We start from the raw sequence: 25182 nt of genomic DNA on the forward strand, positions 1-25182 counted from the left end.
TTAAAAGCACTAAATTCTTTTCTGCTTATTCCCTGGTGGTTACATGTTCATCACATTCCTGAGCAAATACTGAGAACCTCCTGTTTTGTTTTTGCGGTACCAGGGATTGAACTCAGGACCTTGAGCTTGCCAGGCAGGCACAGTGCCACTGAGCTACATCCCTGGCCCCTGAGTACCTCCTGTATGCAGGGTGTTGCTTTGCACAGAGTAGAGCAGTGGTTTGCTTGTGTACCTCCTAAAAGAATTTTTAAAATCCTTGTATCATACACATTTAAAATTTAACAGCTATCTTTTTCTTAATAAATTGAAATAGCTGCAAAGGATGTAATTTTTGGTAGGCTGTAAATACTAACGTTTAAAAATAGTTTTCTCATCTGTTTAAATGTATCCAGTGGAATCTAAACACTGACTTGTTACACATCCATTTAACTAATACACAAAAATTTCTTTTTTGATAGTTGGAAAATTTATATTATTTCTTTCTAAATTATTTCCCTTTCATTTGCTCCACATTGTTTCATTCTACTGTAGTACATTCTTATAGCATTTTGATTTCTGCTATACAAATAATGTATATAAATTCCAATTTATTTTGAAAAAATTTATTGTGACCTCTTGCAAAAGCACTAAATGATATGGATTCCACAGGATTAGATAGTTAAGAATATACACTTGATCAGATCAACAAATGGATTACAAATTTTAATAAGTATTCAGGAAAAAGTAAATTTTCATTTAAAAAAGTGTTTTGGGATGGGTAGAGTTTATATTTTTTCCCAGTTCAGTATCTTTTGCTTAAAATGAGACAAGGGTAAGCATTCTGTTTATAGATGTTAAGTGCCTGGAAAATCTGTTCATTAAAGGAATTAAATGGAAATGTACAAAGTTTTTTGTTATAGCACTCCTCAGTCCCATGTACTCTGATATATGTCAATATTCATATAGTAATCTTTCATTAATTTGATAAACATTTTGTAACAGTTTTTAGATTTATAGAAGGATTACGGAGATCGTGCAGAAAGTTTTTGAATATCTTTCAGTTTCCCTATTAACATTTTACAAATGATGGTACATATAGTCACAACTAAGCATTGGTACCCCACTATTAACTAAACTTTGGTCTGTTTTTCAGTGGTCTCTCAGTTATTAACCCAAACAGATATTTCTTCTGTTTTGAAAATGAGGATTTAAAAATACCTGACTGTGCAAGGCTGTTTAAGCCAACATTTCCATCTTGGTTCCTGGAAAATTTATCAAGGAAAGTTTAATAGGCCTTTCCAAGAATTCTTGTTTTACATGTTTCTCTTTTATGATGTCAAACTTGTTATCTGAAAGTATTCGAAATAAAAATAGTGATAATCTTAATGTATCTTTGCCAGTATCATATTTCTTGGTAAAATGCTTTTTGTCTTATTTATATCAAAACCCTGGACCTTCAGATTTAGTAGCTTGTTTATAGAAAATTAGCAAAGCAGTCTTTATTGTTAAGGCAATCACCAAATTAGATATTATTTTTCCATGTAAGTAAAATCGTTAATATGCTAATGTTAATGAATCTGAATACTAACAAGGCAAGTAGGAAGTGCACAAGTCTTGCTCTGACTTTATTGTCGAGGCTTATTTTTCAGGAAGGCATGGACATCTGTATTAATATACTCTTTCTTTCTTAATTTTTTTCCACTGGGCCCTCCCACAGGAGTAATATACTTTTTGATAATTAGGGGAAGAGAAAAGATGAAATGTCTAAACAAAAAAATCACCATTGTTCCCATTATCCTCCCTCTACAGTATATCTGAATGCACAACATCCCTAAATGAGCCAAATATCCATTTGTTGTAGTGCAGGCTTCATCTTTAACAGAAATATGCAAAAATCATGGGCCCTCCTGAGGGTGTTGTACACAACCAGTGTTCACTCTGGGATGTGGAAACAGGGTGGCTATGGAGGGATCCCAGCCTACGACCTCCACCCCATCAGGTGTAGGAGAAAGTACTTGAAAAAAAATAAGGGTCTGGAGATTGATTTAAAATTTCCAGTGCCACATATGCTCTCCCCTACACCACCCTGCACCCGGGCCCTTGCAAAGTTTAAGGCACATATGTTTGTGTCTGAATGTCTGACAGTGGGGGGAAATCACAACAGCATGCCAAAGACCCATGCCACTTTGGGGTGGGAACACTAACAGCCACTATGTACACCTTCTCCACAGCTGCCTTTATGAAGGAAAATGGACAAGGACCTCTCCTGGGTGGTGGTGATTGTAGGGTTGGGTCCTTGGTTTGCTTTAACTTTTTAAGAACTAGTGAACTAAAAGGTTTTTTTTCTTGAACTTGAATAATGTGCAGGTATCTTGAAAGACACTTGAAAAGACATTTACTTGTTTGAATTTATGAAAATGGCTCTGTTCTAAATCAGAGCTAGTTGTACTTTAGCTTCCTGTGTTCTCTTGAGTATCACAGGAAAGGCCTGCAAGCTGCCTCTTTGTTAACCAAGCCCAGCCTTATGTGGCTCCTGCCCATGCAGCCAACATTCTGACTCTTCTGTTTGTCCAAGAAGAAACAGGGAGAAGTCAGCAAGGCAGCCAGTGCTGATAGCACGACTGAGGGCACACCGGCTGATGGCTTCACAGTCCTCTCCACCAAGAGCCTTTTCCTTGGCCAAAAGGTAAGCGGATGGCTTCAGCCCACTTCAGAGCCTTGGGAGGGACTGGAAGGTAGGGGGGTCCTAGGGGCCATTCCTGGTCCAGTGGGTGGACAGAGCAGCAGGGGACTTTGAGAGTGGTCCTAGAGAGGGCGGAGGAGTGAAGGGCAGATAGTGGTAAAGAAGGCCGGAGGCTCCCATGGCAGATCGGGGAAGGAGCCACTTCTGTGGGATAACCTGGTCATCAGTTACCACAAGTTGTGCAAAGGGAAAGATCTAGCTGGCAGCCCCCTGTTCTGGTGGGCATTGAAGGTAGAGCCCCCAGATCTGATCCCCAGGGGTTGGGATTGTTTTCAAGTATACTAATGGGTGCACCAGGGGTTTCTTCAGTGAACTACCAGATGACTCTTTAAGCCAATTGTTTGTTTGTTTTTAACCATGGGCAATATATTTTCAGCCATCCCAGTGATGCAACTTTGCCAGGACACCATGGTTTTGTAAAAGATGATTCACTTTTATTGAAAATAAAAATGATGCAAAGGCTTTTAAGATGAGTTAATATTTCTCTGTTAACACCAAAAAATGGGGATGAGGAGAAAGACAATTAAGCTTAATTTTTTATTCTAATTTTAAAAATGAAAAGACTGAATTTGACCTTCCATGTAAATTTAAAGATGATAGCAATATGATTCAGAAGCTGCATCATTTTTAGCTCCTCACTGTCAATTTTCTTTTGCATCACAGTGACATGACTCTCTTGCTCACACCATCGCAAGATCTCCCCCAAGCCCTCCCTCTTCCTGTCACTAATTGCACTCAGTTTCTCATGATGCAATTCCTGTGTTGACTCTGTTCCAGAATCTAACCATTGCTGTTTACATTTTATAACCATTATCTGTATTTCATGTGCAGTTTTCTATAGGAAAAAAGCAGCTCTAGTTGTCATCTTAAGGTCTGGGGCTTTGAAAGTATTTTTTTTTTTTTATTAAAAAAATTCAACCTAGCAGTGAAGGCAACCATGTGAGTCTACTTTCACACCTGAACATGTCCTATAGGTGGTAGACTGGAAGTTAGTGTACCTGTCATCCAAATTGCATCTGAAAAACTCCCACCACTTAGGACTATCTTCAGTTTTTCCAGATCCCTAATATGAGCCTGTATAGACAGGAAGATTGCAAATATGAGCTCAGCCTTGGAAATTTAGTGACTTAAACATTCTTTCAAAGTAAAAAAAATTTTTTTAATGAAAAAAATTGTTAAAAAGCAGGAGTTGGGGACATAGCTTAGTGGGAAGGCCAGTTCAAGTTCCAGTATTGGAGAAAGAAAATCTCTAACACTCATTCACCAGGACTTGGAAGCCTATTAAGCAGGTGGAACAGTGCAGCCCATAGGCCACTTTTATTCCTGCCCCCAGGTACCCTTGGGCACCTTGGCCTGGCCTCTCCCCTCCTTTTGTTCTTTTTTCCTCTAGCTGGCAACCCAGAGCGAGCCTCAGATCAGAGCTCACACTCCTTGGCTGGGTGAACTTTCATAGTTCCAAATATTAGCACTAGGGTACACAAATCCCCATGTACAAACCATGTACATACCCTTTCTGTTATGCTGTACTTCATAAAAATGGGATCAGGTCACTGTCTGGACTCTGTGGTTGGGAACCCTATTAAGGATGCTGACACCTTGCTGGCTCCTGCAGCTTTCCTTCCTTCTAGGCATTCCTGTCTTAGGCCACTTGATGGGCTAATATTGACTGTACCTCACTCAGGGTTGGGCGAGAGGGTCCAAAACTCCATAGAAAAGTATTGACAATAATTTACAGATATATCATCTAATGAGAATGAAAGCAGTGGGATGGACAGTGCAACTAATGTGACCGTTTGGTAGCTTGACTTTTGGTGAGGATTGCTTGAGCTGCAGCCAGTGGAAAGTGGTCAGCTATTAGAGAGGGAGCTGAGTGCTGACCCAGACATTCCAGCCAGCCTTCTGTCCTATCTTTCAGTCTGTTCTCTTAGCTACCATGAATCTCCCCTTCCTGTTAAATGTGCTTGCAGCATAATGAGTCAGGATTCATGCACCCAGGAAGAGGTCCCCAGAATCCCACACTGCAGACACTTTTTAGGAGAGGAAACCACTTCTTCTCCAGTGTAGCTTCACAGAATAAGAGCATTTCAAGGCAGCCTAGATTAGAAGCTGAGTACTATTGTTGTTTCTGGAACCCTGTGCCCTGCAACGTGAGATGGAGTGAACATTTATATTTCAGAGCATTATTTTGAAATAGCACTTTCAGGCCCTTTATTGGTTATTAATGTCAGGTGAAAAGCATAGCATATGGTGCAAAGCAGGTAAGTGTCATAAAGTGACACATATAAAATTGTACATAAAAGTATATTTAAAATATTTTTACAGACATTAATTTTGATTTGGATTTTAGGAAATGTTTGAAAACGGGTACATTAGAATGATGACTGTATGGCACCCTGTGCTCTGTGAATCTTTTCCATCTGGGACAAGGAAACCTATGCTTGAATATTATGAGCAGGCGGGGCTGGAGAAAGGTGATATTGTGCTTGCTGCCCTGTAAGGCATGGTTGCTAAGCTACTCACAGGAGGAAATGGCAAGGCCTTAGGAGCCTAGGATGTAATTGTTGTTGTTAATGATATATTTCACAGGCTGTAGTCTCAGGAGTAATCGCCCTCATTACTGTATGATTTTACCTAATGTTCACACACATCACTGAATTGTTTTTAAAAAGAAAACAGTGCTGTGAATCTGAATCAGCTAAAATGATTTTTGGTTCGAGCTTCAACCAAGATTTGCAGCGTTTTTTTCATAAGTTTCAAAACCTAATGGTTTTATTTCCAAAAAAAAAAAACTTCCAATGTATATATCTATAAATCTCTCTCAATGGTAGTAAATGCTTCAGGTTTCTTGATGGAGTCAGTGTTCTTTGAAGCAATTAGGAAGGCAGTCTAAGTGTGTGGATGAGTCTCCTTCTCTCTCCCATGTGGTCAAGATTCTGGCCCCAGCAACAGAGACCATTAGAGGCAGGCAGGTATGGGGTACTAGAGTCCCCATTCCCCTGGGGCTGGAACACACTGAAGGGAAAAGAGAGCTCTGAGCCAGCATTTAGGGAGGAGTCATTCACCTCTTTTCACTACTCTGGTTTATGACTGCCTTCTGAGGCAGATCAGGAAGGTGTTGGAGCCAAATAGAACAGCTCAGCTCCTGGCCTCCTGCAGTGCCCACACATGTCTTTATCTTTCTGAGTCACTTTCTAGCCAGAAATCCACCTTGGGCCCCTGCCAGATCCAAGACTTCTGTAGGAATTCAGGCTGGGGATGCATCCAGGGTAGGCAACATACCACAGATGTGAGGGCAAGAGTGAGCCCCAGAGTGGGCCCCAGGGAAAGTATGCTTCTCATGAGAAATCTAGAAGGGTTTCTGTGGAAGATCCCTCCCTTTTCTTCCCCATTAGTAGAAGTAGACATGGAGGAAAGGAAAATTACATTTTAGGTGGCAAGCACAGGGAAATGAGGCCAGCCAGGCTTACTTATTTGTCCTTTATGAGGGACACCAAAATTTAAGGATTATAGCCAGATCCAACATATCACTTAATCTTTAACAGTCACGTGGATTTCCTAAAATTGAATTTATCATAGTTTTTTTTCTAAAGGCTTGTACTATTTCCTTTAGCCAAGGAGGTCAGGTCAAGGCAGGTTACATGTCCATTCAGTAGCTCCAGGCTATTGGTTTTTTTCCTGTCATTGGTGACAAACTGCCTCCTGACCAGCTCTCCATGGTGGGTGCCAGCCTTGTGGCCAGATAAGACCTGGTTAAGCCAGGCCCAGGACCCAGCTTCTGAGCTATGTCACTTCCATTTGCCCTGCTATAAGGGATATTCATTTCACCTCAGAGTTATATCTGAGGATATTTTATGTTCATTGTTAACCACTATAGGAAAGGCTGGGGTACAGCAGTCATCAGAGACTCGCCACAGCCAAACCACTTGAGAATGAATGATCAGCTGGCAGAAAAGATCTTGAAGTTTTCTGGGCTAAGTCCCTTTCTCCCAACTCTTCACCAAAGGGATGCCCTTCTGCTCTTATTTAGCAATCCTTTGTGGTCACTGTCTCCAGTGCCCAGCAGCCTTTATAGTTGCTCTAAATTCCACGTTGTGGTTTAAAACTTAAGTTTTCTATCTTTCCAAATAATAAGACAAAGAAGTAATCACCTTATTCAAATACTGAAACCACTAATGATAGTCCTCTTCCTGGCAAATCAGACTATTCTTGGCAGTTTTTACAGTTCCCCATCAACCCGATTGCGATCCACATATACCTCCGCCATGTGATCCTCTGCCATGTTCATGTGACCATATGCCCTTTGGCTGAGAGGAGACTTCGTATGACTTGGCATTTGTTTTGCCTTAGCATTCCTATTCACATGTGATCAGCTGGACTGTAGGATCCTTTCCAGACTTGTGTATATGTGGCTGTGGCCTATTTGCACTTTGTGCTCACAGGTTTTCTTTCCTGTCTAGGACAGTTACTATTTATGATCATCTCACTTTTGGCCTCTGCTCGTATGTCCACCCTGCCTAAGCCAAGTAAATTACCTATCTGTCCTTCCAAAGTGCCTGAACCAATTTATCTTCTTCCCTCCCCAACCCCCTGCCCATCCCAAATGTACTTACTGGTTCAGAGGCTTTTAAAAAAAATTTATACATTCATATATTTTATAGCAGCAAAATTATTTTGTGGCTCAGCCCTACAATTTAAAAACATCATCTGAGCCCTTTCACATAGCATAGTTAGATAATCCCAACTCTAGCCTTCATCCTTACATGTAGGTGAGAGGGTAAAACAGCACTTGATTGGCTAGAAATACCCAGTGCTAAACAGTAATAGCTGCCTAAGGTATGGTAGTCTGCTTCCAAGAGTGGGGCTGCCTCTGGTCAGAAGGGAAGGTAATGAATGAGTCAAGTGAGAGCTGGGATTTTTCCAAGAAACTGAGTTCTGTTTGTAGATATTCCTCACTGCATCAAAGCCAGGACACAGTTTTTCCCCCAAGAGTCCATTCCCCTGGACAGAGGAATGGTTCTCCTCAGTACAGTCAGAGGCAGGCCACTGGGGCTGTTCCTGTCTATTTGAATCAGGGCCCATAAAATAGCTGCATTTTCAGTGAGGTACTTAGCTGAGTATAAACCCCAAAAATCTGCAATTGAGGGAAAACAGAACATATATGGTTTTTCAACAAAAAAGGAATCTTGTAGATGTGTACTGAAATGTATACCAATCCATGCCCAACCATGCAAGCATTTCTTTGCTCTCCTTTGCCTTCCTCACCAACTTCCTGCCTCTTCACATAGTATGGGGCTTTTTTTTTTGGTGGGGCGGGGGGCCAGGGAATATCACCTTAGGTTTTTTTGGGGTTTTGGTACCGGGGATCGAACTTGGGTCTTTGTGCTTGCGCAGCAGGCGGCGAAACCACTGAGCTAAATCCCTGGCCCTATATCAGCTTAGTTTGAGCCTTTTTAAATAGCATTTTCTCAGAGTCCAGTGCAGTACTAAACAATACAGTCAAACCCTTCACCTTGTTGTAAATCCTGAGCACCCACTTGGCTTACCCTAAGGCCCATAGGCAGGCGCTCACACACAACTTTTCTCCCTGATGGTGGCAATCAGGACCTGGCCCTGTGCTGGTTGGCTCTTTTCTGTGCTTTTGTCCTGGCGTCAGGGCCCTGAGCTGCTGGTAGCCTCACTCTGAGATCCCCAATGGGCTTCCTTCAGCTTTGGGGATGTGCATAAGCCCTTAAATCACTGCAGTGCTAGGACCTAAAACCCAGAAAGTTCAAATGTAGAAAACAGGTTCCTCTTCTGAGTTTTTAGCTAAATATGAGAGCTACCTCCCTGGCAAGGCCTGGCCAGAGTCCTCGGCTGTATGGCCAAATTTATTTCTACAACTGCTTTCTCCCAAAGAATGACTTTTAGTCTTAGAAGGTCTCTCTTTTGAGAATATAGCCACTTACAACAATCAGATATGTGGGTTTATGTTTCTCATGATTATAGTTTATCAGGTTTTTTGTTTAGTTTTCTTTTTGACAAAATATTTGGCCCCAGAAATTAAGCAACTTGAAGCTCAGTTGCCAGGAGCCTGCCTGCCCAGTGTCTGTACACAACTTCTGTAAGAGTGCACTGGGACAATGGCTCCTGCCCTGCAGGCCACAGCCACTCTCCCAGCCTGAATGATCCTGGGTTTGGGGTCCCAGCTCCTCTGGGGGCTGCTTAGGTGTTGCTCTGTTGCAGCTATTAGGAATTTATGATTTATGTCACTGAAGAATGAGAGACTTCATTAAAAGAGAGTGTGCACATGCAGGCACTGGGACATTAAGAAAAGGAAGAGTACTCCCCGAGACAGCAGAATCCAGAACTCCTCTCTTGCTTAGAGGTGAGGGTTGCCGTGGCAACAGACCAACAGTTTGGGGAGGACAGTCAGCTTTTCAGAAGAAGCCAGCTGGTTGAGTAGATACAGAATTCAAGCAAAGTCCTCTTAAGCTACCCATTGGGCCTCAGCATAGCATAACCAGTAAGGTGAAAAATGTTTCAAAGATACATTGTCTTTCTGAAGAATTGCTGTTTTCTTGCTGGATTTTACCAGAACTTCAGCACAAATTATTTGACTAATGGGCACATAAAATTAGACTTTAGTAAGCAACAGACTACTACCAATACTTACTACCCTGAGCAAGGCAGGGGAGTCAGACAGCCAGCAGTCACAGTGATGGGGACAGACTTAAAGACCTACAGCCACTTGGAAGACAGGGGCAGAGCTACTAGAGCTACTACCCGTCAGGTAGGACTTATGCCCTGGCCTGGTGCCCAAGGATGAAGACAGTCAATATGTACCACCACTGCCCCTCCATACTGAGGTTTCTGATTCTGGGTCCTGACAACAGCTTTACTTTGGTCCCCAGGTCACAAGTTTTCTAAAGGAAAGCTGATCCCCGAGTCCAGCGTGGCTTGTGCTTCCCTTTTGGCCTAAGCGTAACCCCACAGGTTCTGAACACTGCCTAGCTTGCTTCCTTTCAGCACCCCATGCGGCACTGGAATCTTCTGTTTGAAATGGATTCATGTTAGCCAGCAGCTCCCTATTTCCATCTGCCTAGTGCACTGTAAGTGCCTACTGCCCTCACCCATGTCCAGGGCATACTTCTCTGCAACGTGCCGGCTCTCCTGTTATTTCCCACCTCATGCTTTTCTTTTCAGCTGAACCTTATTCACAGTGAAATCAGTAATTTAGCCGGCTTTGAGGTGGAGGCCATAATCAATCCTACCAATGCTGACATTGACCTTAAAGATGACCTAGGTAATTGGGGATGGGGTTCGGCACCACCAGCTGTCAGATGAAAAGTTATGGAACCCAGAATTTAGGCTTTCATATATGCAGACTTCAGAACGGTCAAGGCAAATTCACAAATCCATGACTGATATTTCAGGGTAGTTGAATATTTACTTCAAGCAATTCCAAATGGAAATGGTCTAATATTTCATTGAGTGTGATTGGCTACTTTCCTCTCAATTTCAAATATATTACCATCTAAATTCTCTTCCATAATGATCAAACTGACTGCTGGTTACTTGGGGGGAATTTTAAAACATGTGGTTTTTGTTTTCTCTCTTTATTTTTACTGAAAAATATCAGGTAACTACAAAATGATAGTTTCTCCATTTAGGCCTTTATTAGGAATGAAAAGAAAGACAAGCTGCATTAATACTACTGAGATGTCTTTCATCCACAAGTAATTTGGTTTGCCCCAGACTGACCATCCACGGCCATTTCTTCACTCTCTTTACAGTGAAGACAGTAGATGACTGAATGCCACCTTTATGAGTGATATTAAACAGCAGGGCAGTCTTAAGTGTGTTCCTATAGAGGAAACTCTGCCTTCCAACCATGATGGAGTCAGTCCCTACTCAGGAGGGCAGACTTCAGGATAAGCTGAGAGGTGCCCTTCAGTTGTCCCATCTCTGTGGTTTCATCTTTTCATATGAGGAACTATCAGCTTATGGCAAGACGACTCCAGTCCTCTTAGGAGTAGAGCCTTGCCCAGGGACATAGAATATGCAGATACTGGCAGAGGCAGCATTATCTGTAATGCTGACCACAGCATATCTTGTGTGCCTTTAGTCCCCAGCTTTGGTCACTTTTGTAAGACGGCATACCTTAGTGGGAGAGTTGCTAATTCCCAGAGGCTGGGCCCATCTCTTATAAACTGGATAAACAGTGGGCTAAAAATGTAGGAGCTGGGGCTCAAACGCCCTGCTTGGACTTGCTTTCCAACTGTCTTACAGAGATGTTTTAAAAAAGTCACAAGCTAAAAAAAAAAAAGTAAAGATTCTATCCAAAGTACTTTTTACTAATGAAACACATGAAAGATTTACTGAGACAGGGCTGGAAAAGTATTTGTGCCTACTGAGGGAAAAAATAAAGGTAATCCCATATATATATATATATATATTTAGTTTTCTTGGTTTTCAAGAGCTATCTCTTGAAGGTAGACAGAATGGTGAATGCTATGAGAATAGAAGTCAAAAGCCTGCAAATTGACCCCTACAGACTAAATGGAGAAACATGTTATTTTGGTTGGCCTGATGGTCTACATTTTTTAAAAGCAGATGCCATGTTTTAGTAGCCTTCTCAGTGGGGTGCCAGTTTTATAGGCTTTTGCAAAGTGAAATGGGGCATTCGTTGTTTTATTTCTTTTAACCTTTGGAAATGATCTCATATTTGTGTTTCTTTTTTTGAATTTGTCATTCAAATGTTTAATTTAAACATGTCACATTTGATATTCCTCCTCCTCCTGTCCTTACTCCCATCCACATGTGCGCACACTGCGTGGACTGATTGCCCCTTGGGCTCATATGTTGGACTCGACCAGGTAGGCCAGCCCTGCCATTGGGGCATTAGTAAATGTGCCTGTGCGTGGGTCTCGGTCCAACACAGTTGATCTACATTTGTTTACCTGTTATAGTTGCAAGTTGTACAGGCTGACATTGCCTCGATCGACAGTGATGCTGTCGTTCACCCGACAAACAATGACTTCTACATCGGTGGTGAAGTAGGTAATGCCTAGCTGGGTGCTGCCGAGTGTGTGTGTGCATGGTCAGTTGGCCGCCGCAGACAGCTTGATCCTTTGACAGCTATGCAGGGCTGCATTCATTTCACACTTCCAGCTGTCCTGACCATCCCGAGGCCTCCTATCCCTGGGTTGTGAACTGATGAAAAACAGCTAGCCGTCAGCCAGGGTCTGTCGTGCAGCTCACTAATAGTGGGCACTTCTGGTTTGGAAACTGGCTCAGCAGCATTGTTTTTTCTCTTACCTCACGAGGCAGCTTTGTTGGAGACTGGGTTCACAGAGATTTCAGCAGCAGGGAGGATAAGGCCAGGTGGGCTGAGTGGCCTTCGAAACTGCTTCTGTGCCCTCTGAAGAACAGTCCAGCACAGATGCCTGTGCACAGGACTCTGCCACTCCCACCCAAATTCTGTCCTTGTCAGAGTGTGCTCATTCCTGAAAATGGTCTCAAGTGCACAAAGGAAACCCTTTCCAAATGCTCTCCCACATGCCAGGTTCTCAGACTGGAGGGACATGAAAACCACCTCATTTTAAAGAAATGTCCTTAGACAGCCCTCAAAACACTGTTCTGGGCTCAGAACACACCCTTTTCACTGGATGTGCTGGCAGCCTATTGTGGACTTAACTACCAGAGTGTTCATTAGCTAAGGGTGGCCAAGACAGCACTTGGGATGGGGAGTCCTGCAGCTGCAGATTTGCAGTGTGGGCATCAGTGCCATAAACTAATAACACACTGAAGGGTCTATGCAATGAGGAGGCATCCAAAGAGAGAATCACTAGCTAGAAAGAACTTGAATTCTAGCCTTGCCATCTACCGGTGATGGGGCCTGGGCAAGTCACTTACTCCTTGATCCCTCAGTTTCCCTACCTGGTAACAATGAGAATTATGTGAAATATAGGCAAGAGTGCCTTGTTGGATGCCTGGCTTATGACTGTTGCTTCCTATGTAGTCTCACACTCATGTGTATATATGATTTTACGTAGAGACATGCTGGGGCTGAGAGTAGTGTTGAGTATGGACTTAAATACAGCTTCTAAAGAGAATGCTAACAGTCCTAGTAAGTGCAGAATCCAGTAATCTTGAACAATGAAGAGATCAGGACTTTCTTGGGCCCTGGACATGGGATGTGCCATAGCTCAGCACCCTGCAGCTGTCCAGTTCTGTTCTGTGTCAGTAGCAGAGACTTCTGCTAGCCATCTTCCCACTCTAATTTGAGCTAATTATTCTCCTAAGCATTTTGGATTTTGGACATCAATGGGAAGACAAATGATGGAAAGTCAGAATTTGCCAAGTCTGCCAGGCCAAAGTGAAATCAGGCATTAGACAATTAAAATAAGCTCCACATGGGCCAGGGATTTAGCTCAGTGGTGCCACTGCCTGCCTCGCAAGCACAAGGTCCTGAGTTCAATCCCCGGTACTAAAAATCAATCAATCAATCAATCTATCTATCTATCTTCCCTTTCACAAGAGTTTGGAGGAGTTTAAGTGCTCCTAAAACCAGTAGCTTAAGAGAAAGATGTTTCCTTTATTAACTCATCAGGGAGGGAAGTAGTTACTTGGAAAAAAATAAATTAACAGGGGAAGGCTTGTCTTCCTCTTAGCTGAGAGTGACTAAGGCCTGGGTTCCTTCTGCCATCCAGGCATTTGATGAAATGGAAATTATGAAGCTTCTTGGGCAAAAGTATCTGACCCAGGCACAAGAAGAGAAAGTTGGCTGACCTGCTATGATCGGTGAGACTCGTCTTCAGCAAAATTAGACACAGTAGGGGAGAGCTGAAATGTTTGAAACAGGGTTACAATGAACTGGGGAGGGATAGACAGAGCCAATTGTTCCCCTGAAGAGCCTAGTCCTTCCCACACTGATCTTGTTGGCATAATGATGGTGCTAATTCTGTTCCTCTGACATGCTTGCCCACAGCCAACTGATAGGCACAAGGGAAGGGCACATAAGCAACCTGGGCCCAAGAACTTTCCCAGGGTCATACCATATATCATCACTGACACTGACACCACTAGAGAAAAATCTCAAAGGAAAGACTGCCAGGGCCAGAACCCAGTCTTCCAAAGCCTACCTCCATGCTTTCTTTACTTAGCAACCCAGTCCAAACTAGTACTGACCCCAGATACCTTGTACAGTCCCAAAAGAAAAAAACAGACTCATAACATGGCTTCAATTGGTTCCAGCTCCCACTTTCACGTGTGAGAGGGGAAAAGAGGAAGTTAGGAAGTAATCACTCCACTTCTCATTTTTGGTGTGAATTCCTGAGTACTGAGACTGCTGGAAGAAGGAATTCGAGTGCAGGAATGCCTAGCCCCAGTGATTAACTTTTACCCATCAAAAGTTCTTTCTAACAGTGAAATAGACCACAGGCTTAGCCTGACATTTGTCCAAGCCTAAATTTTCGCTTAGGCTGTTTTGAACACTGATACTTATGCCTGCTTTCTAAGCATGAAATAATGTTCTTGTTCTCATGGGAGTAACACATGTTTATGCTTGGGGGCAAATAAGCCAATTGCTTTATGATTAACCCTGAAGTTAAGGCTAAAAAGCAAGAGTCTTACAATAAGAGTGTTGACAATATGGTTGAAAATGGGCCTGTTTCTTGTTAAAAAGTACACGTGTGTCTACCTGAACATGTGCATACATATGTGTGTGTAGGAGTCAAGTCCTGACTGGGTTGATTGCCTGCAACCTAGGATTCTATTTTTAAGTTGGGAAATGCATTAAGTTTATTTTAACTTGTGATTTTACTTCTAATTAAAGTAATATTTAATTATAAGTATTTTAAAGTAAACACTCTTCCTAAGATAAAACACCTTTAATTATAAATCAGCCCATTTTCTTAGGAAATATTTTAAATTTTAGAAAGGAGTTGGTAGTCTTAATATGGAATTGATTTTATTCTACTTTCCAAATTTCCTGGTTCTCAAAGTGTAGAGATTATAGAGAATGAGAACCTTAAATGATCCAACCCATCACATAATTTGTTTCCTCCCCCTCAAGTTTGAGAATAGGTTAAGGGGGAGAAACTAGACCTAAAAACTAGCCACTTTGGACTCCACGTTGCTTTCTCTCAGCTACGTAGATGTTTCAGGTGAACCTGTATTTTAGGTGAACACATCTGTGCTGTATCCAGTTCTGGTGGGTAGAACAGGGACAAGAGACCCAGAACTTGCTCCCTCGGCAACATGACCCATTCAGCTGCTGCCTGTGATACTTAACTTCATTACAAACATGTAGCAGTAGGTAGGAAGTCTCTGGGAGTGACACCTGCCATGTAAAGTTTACATTGCTTTTCCAAACAGGTGAAAACATGGGAGCCCTCTGAGATAACAAGGAGCAACACAGGATCCCACTTAAAAGTTTTTAAGTCCAGCCTTCTCTTAGAGAGCTGAGAGCTCCTTGTGGGCAGGAGGCTGTTGGTTGCATTCATTCACACACTCCAAACTTCTGCAATGGAGAAGTGACAGGTTCAGATCCTGCCAGTAGCCCTGGTCCTATCTTTTTTGTAAAAATGACCAGGCTATTTGCTTTTTCCTTCCAGACATTTCCTGGGGTTAGATCACCTCTATAAAACAAGTATGTGAATGAGGCAGGTTTTGCTAATATAAATAGATCTAGTCACTGCAGTGTGAATCCAAAGAGAATTTGGGCTGGTATATTTCAGTAACCTTGACTTACCTATTCCAGAATTGTGCCAGGTACATCTTGAATATTTCAAGACAAATGGTGAATCTTAAGGGGAGTATTTTATCCTCTTGTGAGGAAAAGTACTTTAAAATGTGCATACCTGAGGAACCAGAGCTTAAGGAAGAACTAGGCCATATTTTGGCCAAATTTTGAAGGATGATCCCTTTAAAGGGAACACCAGTAACTTTGATTGCTGCTTGCTAGCTCACATGAGATGTTCAACCCAAAGTTCTCATAGATGTTGGTAATCTTGTTTGATAACTTAGCAAGTACCCTAAGTCAAGAAAGCACAGTTCTCCTGACTTTCATTGATTGTTTTAAATCTAGTCCTGAACAGTTAAACGTCCTTCTTTCTAAGCTTTTATACAAGTTCATCTTTAAGCTCTGCTTCTGATGTTGCCCTCCTTTCCCTAAAATGATTCTGAATCATTAGTATAATTAAGAAAATACTGTCTGAGGCCATTTTCTTTTTGTATTCACATATGATGCCAAAGCTGCAAAATAGGAACTAAGCATGTAATGCGGGTCCAGAGGTGGCCAAATATGAACACTTTCTTCTGGGCCTCCTGCCAGGAGGAGAGCTGGCTGCCTGATAGGAACATGATCTCCTGCTTTGCAGACGTCCTTATTTGGGGCCTCTTTCCAGAGACCGGGAGGAAAGCCAGGGTGAGTGTTAGGTTTGGAAACCAGCACCAGCTGATGTCTTATGCATGTGAAGACTGCAGCACAGGCATATTTACTGGAAACAGACATCTCATTCAGCATCTCTGGCATCATCATCCTGAGTTTGACTCACATAAGGCACAGCACAGATGCTAGGAGAAGCAGCAATGCCAGAGTGGTACCTAGGCTGTGGTAAATCCCTTCAAGATTTCACTTCACTGAATTAGCCAAAGCATAGTTCCTGTTTTGCAGTCTTATGGAAATTTAGCTAGTCAGATCATTTACAGTGTGTAATCACTTGACATGTTAAGTGTCTATGTGTGTAAGAAGACACAGAATGGCATTCTGATCCCACCCTGTCCTTGTTTAGGAAACACGCTGGAGAAGAAGGGTGGCAAGGAGTTTGTGGAAGCTGTTCTGGAGCTCCGGAAAAAAAATGGGCCCTTGGAAGTAGCTGGAGGTGAGATAGGGAAATCCCTGTGCTTATTTGGGTGTGGCATGTATGGTATTGGGGAGACTGTTTAGGATACAGGGGTGCAAATGCATCTCCAAGGTGGAGAGCTTGAGACTTTACTGCTTAGAATTTTATCATATGCGCATTGTCAGGAGAGCTTAAGCTTCATGAAAGTCACCTGTGTAATTTTTTAAATTATTTAAAATAGCTTCTATATAGCATCTAGACTGGAAATTTTAAGGGATTATATGACCTGAGATTGGCAAATCTAAATGCTGGGAATTGCAGACAGCAATACTGAGCCATCTGCAAAACTCTTAATAAGAGATGCGTATTAATAATCTTCACTGTATTCTTAATAGAAAATATATAAATACACATTTTTCATTTGCCACTTGCACCTTTCCTGATGGAAGAGGGGAAGAAAATGACTGTGACATGAGAAGTATTGGTAAGACCTAGAGCCAAGGTACTTCTAGCTGCAGGCCTAAATTTGGAATTTTAGGTGGTCAGGGTATGCAGGACAGAGGCCTCCTGAGTCCATGCAGGGATATGCAGTATGCAGCATCCCAGCTATGTATGAAGATGGGCCCTCCCCTTCTTCACTATGGACTCTGGTTTCCCCTCATTCCATGATCCCTTATGCCAATTCTGCTTATCAAATCCTGCTTCTGTTTTAAAAGTGAATCTTAAAAACTGCTAACATCTACATAGGTCCTTTCTCAGTGATGCCACCAGGCCTTGCTGCTCTTCCTCCAGTGACAACCCATGGCCCCCATCCAGGGTTAGTCTTAGGGCCTCTATTAGGGGTAAACAAGTGGCATTCCCTTTGCTGATCTGAGCCTTTGACCTCTGCTCTGCCACATCTTGTTTTGCCTATAAGAGACATGACAGGAGGAGCACTAAAGTCCTTCCCATTGTTCCACCAGTGTCCCACATGTGCAAAAGGAAGGTGCACCCAGGCAGGCCAGCCAGAGGCTGCTGGCCTTTTGCTGGTCCCTTTCTCACCATTGCTTCTGTTTGAGCCCCACTGGTGACTCTCAGTACAGTCTTAATTGGAGCCAGCTTGGTGCCATCATGACTAACTCTGCTGGTGAAACTAGAGGCCTGGCTGCAGCAAACCCATTAGTTTTAGCATGCTTCAGATATTTTCTTGTTTCTAAGAGATATTTTTTAAAATATTTTAAAATATTTTTTAAAGTATAAAGAGAAGAAAATATGTCCCTTTTCTACTCCCAGAGATAATCTGTTAATGTTCCTTTCTAGCCCCTTTTCATGCATAATTTAGCAATGGCTTCATATGTGGACAAACAGGGAATTAAACCTCCTAATAGCAGGCTGCTATAGGGCAGCACTTCTGCCCAGAGCTTGTGAACCCAGTGACAGAATGGAGCCACTATTTAAACTCAGAGCCTGGACTGTTTGTTTAGAGCTATTACTATAGCACCATGAGACACTTCCTATAAATCACTCCTCCAGTTTCTCCTAGTGCCATAACCTTAACCTGTATCCCCTGGGACAGTGCTGATAGTTGTTCCTCGAAAAATGGTCTCATCATAGAAGTCTGGGTGTCAGCTTGAGCAGTGGAGTGATTAGCTGCAGCCCTCACCAAACCCACTGACCCTGGAACTGCTTTCATTGCAGAGCCTCTTAAAACAGGGAGACAGGGAGACAGGTAGACCTGAGGCCTGTGTCCTTAGATATGACAAGGGGGAGGTAAACCCCTGTGGACAAATATGGAGCTGGAAATGGGCTTATCTTCTAGGAAAAGCTGCATCCTAAAGGACCAATTTAAGCCTGCACAAGTGGGCACAGTCAATCCCACCCAGAGAGGCTGGCCATAGTGGGCAGCCAGGGTGCTCAGCACTCTCCTAGTAGGTTTATTTTGAACAGAGGCTGGTAAATTTAGAGATACATCATAGTTACCAGCAAACATTCTGACACATCCAGTGGAGTTAGATGGATAAGGCCCTGCCTTCTGGGAGCACCTGCGTGCTTTTGAGGTAGACAGAAGCTCTGCTACAATCTTGGTTAAAACTCCTGGTGGAGCCAGGTGTGGTGCACACTTGTTATCCCACCACTTGGGAGGTTGAGGCAGGAGGATCACTGCAAGTTCGAGGGCAGCCTGGGCTACACAGTGAGACCTTGTCTCAAAAATCAGTCTATCTGCCGAGGATTTAGCTCAGTGGTTCCAGCACCTGCCTCGCAAGCGCAAGGTCCCAAGTTCGATCCCTGGTACCAAAAAAAAAGTCAATCAGTCAATCAATCAATCAATCTGGTGGGAATGCATCCACATGCCAGCTTTCCAGGGGTGGGGTTGGCTCCCTTGCACCCCTCTGAGTGAGGAAAATAAATCCTGAACAGTTTCCTGTGCTGACAGCATAGCAGACAGTTGTGTTCCTCCTTGGACACAGGCCTACAAAAGGCACACTGAAGCCAGAGAGTGGGCCTGTGTTTGGCATCCTGTGACATGTGTTTCTACTTGTCCCCTCCAGCTGCTGTCAGTGCAGGCCATGGCCTACCCGCCAAGTTTGTGATCCACTGTAATAGCCCAGTCTGGGGTGCGGACAAGTGTGAAGAACTTCTGGAAAAGACAGTGAAAAATTGCCTGGCCCTGGCTGATGATAAGAAGCTGAAATCCATCGCATTTCCATCTATTGGCAGCGGCAGGTAGGGGGCACATTTGTTATCATGTCCATTATAGGTGTATTTCTCTGCCCCCATGGCCCATAACTGGAACTGTCACTCTGAGGCCTACTGAGGCTGCCTTCATGTCTTCCCTCTGTCAGAGCCAGAAGCATGAACCAAGGGAGAATGGAAACATTAAATAATGATGAGGGGCAGTTAAAGAGATAATAAGACATGATGCCCAGGGATGATACAGAACTTGATTTACGATAGCCAGTGCCACACGCGGAAAGCTACTCTTTCCCTAACACTTGCCTTTCACATTCACAAGGGGCACAGAAAGTCTTCCTGTCTTTTCCCATTAGGGAGTCCCTGTAATTCTGCCAACACTAGCATTCTGTGCCTCAAGTGGTAGCCACAGCCCCAGCTCTGAGTGGACTTCTTGTCATGTTGCTCAGAAGGCCTTGTCCACAGGCAGGTACTGCCACCATGGCTGGCTCTCTTTGTGGCCCAGGCAGTCACACGTGGTCATTAGGACCCACCAAAGGACCCCACTGGAGGAGATCTGGCTGCGCCTGACCCTCCTGCTCTGGAGCCTTTCACTGCCTCTAGCAAGCAGATGGCAGGATAAGGGCTTCCCCAGGCACCCCTTCCTGGCCCGGCCCATGGTGCAAGGGGCCTGTGAATGGGGTGGGAAGGTTCCTTAGCAGAAGCCTAGTGAAAGTACAAGCCTATTCCAGAGCTTCTGCACACTGTACTCAGCTGCACCACCAGTCTGAGGGGACAAGCTGGGGGACTCCTGCTCACATTCCTGTTGTTTGGGTGACCATCTATATTTCCAGTCCCTGAGCTTCCTTATCCTAGTCTCTTATCAGAAGCATACATGGAACATCATTTTAAAAGTCAAAACCATTTAAATGCACATCAAAATCAAAAGCTAACCAAGATAGAATATCTAAAAGGTCTTTCAATCAGCTCTAAGAGCACCTGGCATTCACAAGGTGGTCACCAGGCATCCATCCAGTGACTCAACTTTCCCTAGAGGTATGGAGATGTTATAGTGCCAGGGTGAGTTCCAAAGTAGATTCAAGACCATTTTCTTTTACTTTTAAAAAGTGGATCAAAGCTTAAGTAGCCATACTTCTGCTTCTCCCACCTTCCCATCCTCCCCAGAGGTTCATCCTTTGGCAGTGTGCTGTGTGACCTTTCATAAACCAATCAACCTTTCTGTACCCTAACCTTCCTTAACAACAAGTGAGGCCTTAGGGACTGCCTTTCCTCACAGATGGCTCGGAGGCTCAGTTAATTAGAGCTTTGGATGTGCTTTGATCTACTCTGATGAAAGGTGCTTCCAAAGAGCAAGGCAATAGGACCCTTTATTGGAGGTAATAATTTCACGCTCTTTCATATGGCTATTGGGAAAATTTTAATTGAAGCATAAAAGTAATTCCCATAAAAGAGCATCTGTTATTACAAACTTATTTATATTTTTCATGGAGTAAAAAGTTTTTTAAAATAATCAATTGAAGGCTTTTAAGAGAGCAAAATACCAAAGGCAGCACATGTGCCACGCTCCCTGGACCCACATCTGTCAGGCAGACTCTGTCCCACAGCCATGGAAACAGCTGCCCTCCTTTTCATGAGGAAAGAATGGGATTACACCAGGGCCGGCCAGTAAATCACAGGGAGTTAGGAGGGGGAAATAAAACTGCTTGTTGGTGGCATCCAGTGTCTCTGGCATAAAAGTCATGGTGAATTTAAACAATATAAATGCAAACATGGACAGGAATAGGAATCACTTTCTCTAGGGGAGGCTCTGCCCCTCCCAATATAAAGGCCAACAGGGCTAGGTGCTATTTGCTTCCTCAGCCTGTCAGCCCTGGCTGGGGGCAGATGAGACCTGCCCCCTTGTAACCACAGCCATTCTAGTCACAATATTTATGGACACCCTACTCTCGAAGCTCTGTTTGACATTAGGAGACACCCCTCTCCAGAGCAGTATGTAAGGAATGGCTATTTTGGGGGCTTTGATTAAACTTTCCTTAGATTTATGAGATTGCAAGGAAAGCTACTTTGTGTCTTTTAAACTTCCATTTCTCGGGATTCACTCAGCCCTGGACACCTGCTAAACCCTTAACCTGCATTATCTCAGAGCACCCCTCAGAGGTAAGCACTGTTCTTAAGTCCATCAAAGATAAAGAACCTGAAGTGTAGAGGGGTTAAGGAACTCACCTCAGGTCACACAGGGAGGTGATGGAGCCTGGGAACACCTTAGCATTCCCTGACCTGCCTAGGCAATGCAGTCAGCCTGTCTGCCTGCTAGGCATCAGGGTGGAGGAGAAAGGACAGAAACCAACTCCAAGGCCCAATGAAGGAATTACTAATTAGCTTATTTGTGCCCTGCAGTGATGCTACTTTCCAGCTGCCTCATCCCCTCTGCAGCTCCATGTAAGATACCCTCATCCTCCCCTTTCAGTATTCTTCCTCTTGGATTCCACTACTCTCAGCAGAGGACCCGATGACTTGGTCTTTCTCTCTGCATGGAGTGGCCCCTGGCTAGGACAGATTCAAACAGTCACTCAAAAGCCCCACAAAACTGGGGAAAATGGTAGAGAACAAGGGGCAGTCAGCAGCACAGTGGGGGAAACCTAAGCCCAGCAGAAAAGTGTCTACATGGGGGGTGACAGCCATTTCCCACATCACCTGCTTCTAAGCCAGCCAGCCCTACCCATCTCCTAAACAGCCAAGACACTTAGCAGAAAAAGTCCACCTCCACCTATCCAGCCATCCAGAGCAAGTTCCCAGCCTGTCCCTGGCGGACAGCTGCTTGGCTTCCTCCCTCCCCTGGCTGTAGATGCTGTCTGTGTGGATCTCTGCAGTCCCCATAGACCTCTCCTCACATCTTAGCCTGTCCTGTGAAAGCATGGGTACTAGTGAGGCCGCAAGAGAGAATGCCCAGCAGGGCTGGAGGAGCTTGAGCTTTTCCTCAGGTGCATATCCCCCAGCCATCACTGAGCAGGCTGACCCAAGAGGACATCACACTGAGATAGCCCTCAGGACCCCTTACACTCATCTAGGAAAATGGGGAAAGACTGTTCTGGACACAGTTGGCATGACTTCAGCAGCTCAGACCTGGCTTTAGTCTGCTCAAAGTAAGGTGTGACCAGGAAGTAATGTGATCAAGGCACAGTCTGGCTCCCAAGGAACTGAAGGCAGAAACAACCTACAGGACAGGTTGGGGCTGAAGAAAGAGGGAGAATGGATGGGGACTGATGGTAGCCAGAGCAGCATCCTTCTCATGAAGTATACCCTTAAAGGACCTATTTCCAGTGAAGAAAATTATTGCCCTAGGGCAGCTGGGATTCAAATCCAAATCTGATTCTGCCATTTACCCTCTTGCTCTATGGCATCTTTCCCTTTGAAAGGCAGACTATGCAGCCAGAGGGACACGTGACTGTCACAGACCATAGACCTGAGCTAGAGAGGAAGACAGAGACCTAGCTAAGCAGTAATGGCCCTTTAGACAAACTGTGGTTATGCAGCTAGTGAGGGAACCCAGCCAGCCAGAAGCCAAAGATGAACAAGTGGTCAGAAGGCTCTCCCAAGGCAGCCAGTAGGTCAGCACCATACCAGGGAGCCTATACTGTGCTGCTACATGCAGCAGTCAGGGAAGACACCCCTCCAAAACCCTGGGCATTGTACATTGGAAAGCACTGTCTGGGGGCCTGAGCCCAGTGTTAGTGCTACTACAAGGAAAATAACAATCACTCAGGCACAGCTTCCACAGGGCCTAGGGTGGTGTGGCCGTGCTGCAATGTGTTAGGCTTTAGAAAGACTCTGAGACTATCCACTTAAAAGATGAGGAGCATCTGGTGCTTAAAGGATTGTTCCATACGCTGCCTCTCCCATTCCCGAACAGGATGGGATCAGGTACAGGCGCAGGGCTGCTCAGTTTCTGTGTTGCATGGGGAACTTCAGCGCTCCTAACCGTACTGCTTCTCTGCCTGGGATGGTAGAGCTGTCAGGCTAGCTGGACATCAGAGCAAAGATGGGAATGGCTTGCCCAGGCCACTACATGGGGCCCCATTTGAGAGTGTGGGGATGGGTGTATAAAGCACAAATGAGGGCATCTGATGCATTCCATTGTATTACAAATGCATCTAACTGAGGTAGCTAGGAAACATTTAGGGGCCTACCTGAAAACATCAGGAAATCTGTTGCCTTTGCCATTCTTTCTGGCTGGCAGCCTGCATGGTCCTAAGCACGCAAGTCCAGGGCACTCAGTTATGTTGTGGTTTCCTAGAACATAGGGATGGCTTTGTCAACAGGAGATATTTCCAGAAACATTCAGATTCATAAACTCCGAACAGCAGCCTTGAAGGTTGGGTACCTTCTGGCATAAGGACAGCCTCTTAACAGGAGATCATGCTGGTGTGGGTACTGCTGATCTAAAACCTTTGATCATTACCTTCCTTCCCACTTGTGGGTTATTACTGTGTGAGTTCTACTTATAAAATCCATGCTGGCTCTGTGTAGAACAGTGGTTCTCAGAGTGGTCCCCAGTCCTGTGGGATCAGAAAGTCCAGGTAGAGCCCAACCAGCCTCCATGTCTCTGGTGCTGTCTGGAGTGTGAGAACTCTGATGTAAGGGGCAGAAAACAACATTCCCTCATGGAAACTCTCCCCCCTTTTTCAGGGGTCCAAGGCTGAGGACTGTAGAGTCTGTGTCAGAAGTCCTGTGCCCTGGCAGGAGTGATTGGAGTACTCTGGGTGCTCCATGGAAGCTCTTGAGCCTCCCACTCTGCAGGGAAGAATGGGCTAGGGTCACACCGTCTCCATCACACCACAGCCTGGTACTTAAAGTTACAGCTGAAGTGGGCTGGGCTGGGCTGGGCAGACACAGAGACAAGCTGGGCCTATTAGGTCACATGACACACTACCATTCTACATAGTTCCATAGGCCCTCCCTTGGCCCAGCTTACCTGTGTAGGTATGAAAAAGGACAGGCAGGAAGGCACCCTTACAGGGGGAGTGTGGAACTGGCAGAGCATGGTCCTCAGCTTTGCATGCAGCAAGTGGCTCCTCACAGCTCTCAGTCCTGGTGCATCTAGGTAACCACAGACAGAGGTCCGCTGACTGCAGGAACCCGTGCCTTCCCTTGACCCCGCATAGAGTGTGGCAGGACATGGGAGCCCAGCCACAACTGGACATAGCTTGCACTGCTGGGAGGTGACTCTCAAAGGGAAGATCAAGTTTACTTTCTCCAGCAGTTCCTAACATGTATCTTCCAGAAAATCTTCCCTCTGTGTTCTTGATGCCTGCAAAGACAGTCACAGCAGCTGTGCCAGGCTGAGCTGTTAGATCTGAGTGTAGGCATGGGTGCCAACGACAAGCTGCCCACACTCATCAAAGACTTCATCCTGCAGAGTCCCCACCTCCCTCTAGTCTCTAGTTGGGCTCACTGGTTTGTCTGGAGCCACCAGAGTCTCTTGTGAGAAAGCTAGAAGGTCTTGAAAGCTCTGAGCCATTCTTCTCTTGGCTGCCTTGTGTGCACTGTCTCTCTGCACATGTGACTGGGGAGCATCTGTGAAGGAACCTTGACCCTAGGTAACACCCCATTAAATGTCCTTAGGCTGGGAACGTGCCCTGGGGCAACACCCTTTGTCTTCTAAGAAGGTGCTCCATTCCTGAAACATCCAGAAGTTCCAGTGTCTCCACTGTTGAGCTGTGGGTGAAGCTCTGTACGATTCACAGCAAATCAGCATGGTTTTCTTGGAGTTCTCAGCACTGACAACAGTGGAATATGTGCACCTCTCCAGGGGACCAACCAGTGCTTTAAAACTGAAAGAAATTCTCACCGCACCTGTTTGCAAACCTTTCCACCTAGCCACCTAATGGAGCGGACCAGCCCATATGGCGGGCTGGCCCCACACTTAAGCAGATTCATAGGCTCAGACAGACTGATGACTAGATG

General features: G+C 44.5%; 1 protein-coding gene and 1 long non-coding RNA gene across 9 annotated transcripts in view; one reads left to right on the forward strand and one right to left on the reverse strand.

Moving 5' to 3' along the window:
* The window catches only part of Macroh2a1 (macroH2A.1 histone), a 64405-nt gene that overhangs the window by 37540 nt on the left and 1683 nt on the right, over positions 1-25182 (forward strand). For 2 of the 6 annotated variants that reach the window (XM_087194467.1, NM_001310235.1), the window contains 4 exon segments: positions 2558-2665; positions 9905-10004; positions 16498-16587; positions 19077-19251. In XM_087194467.1, coding sequence (XP_087050593.1) covers positions 2558-2665; positions 9905-10004; positions 16498-16587; positions 19077-19251 — 473 coding nt within the window. 6 annotated transcript variants of the gene reach the window in all.
* The window catches only part of LOC110344461 (uncharacterized), a 255570-nt gene continuing 243666 nt past the window's right edge, over positions 13279-25182 (reverse strand). For 2 of the 3 annotated variants that reach the window (XR_015444745.1, XR_015444747.1), the window contains exon 4: positions 13279-24315. This is a non-coding gene — a long non-coding RNA (uncharacterized LOC110344461). The remainder of the gene's footprint in view (positions 24316-25182) is intronic. The other variant, XR_015444746.1, reaches the window with a different exon arrangement.

The sequence above is a fragment of the Heterocephalus glaber genome, unplaced genomic scaffold (assembly GCF_053883595.1).
Source record: "Heterocephalus glaber isolate CG9 unplaced genomic scaffold, H.glaber_assembly_v1.0 deba00001606, whole genome shotgun sequence".
In the NCBI taxonomy this organism is placed as follows: Eukaryota; Metazoa; Chordata; class Mammalia; order Rodentia; family Bathyergidae; genus Heterocephalus; species Heterocephalus glaber.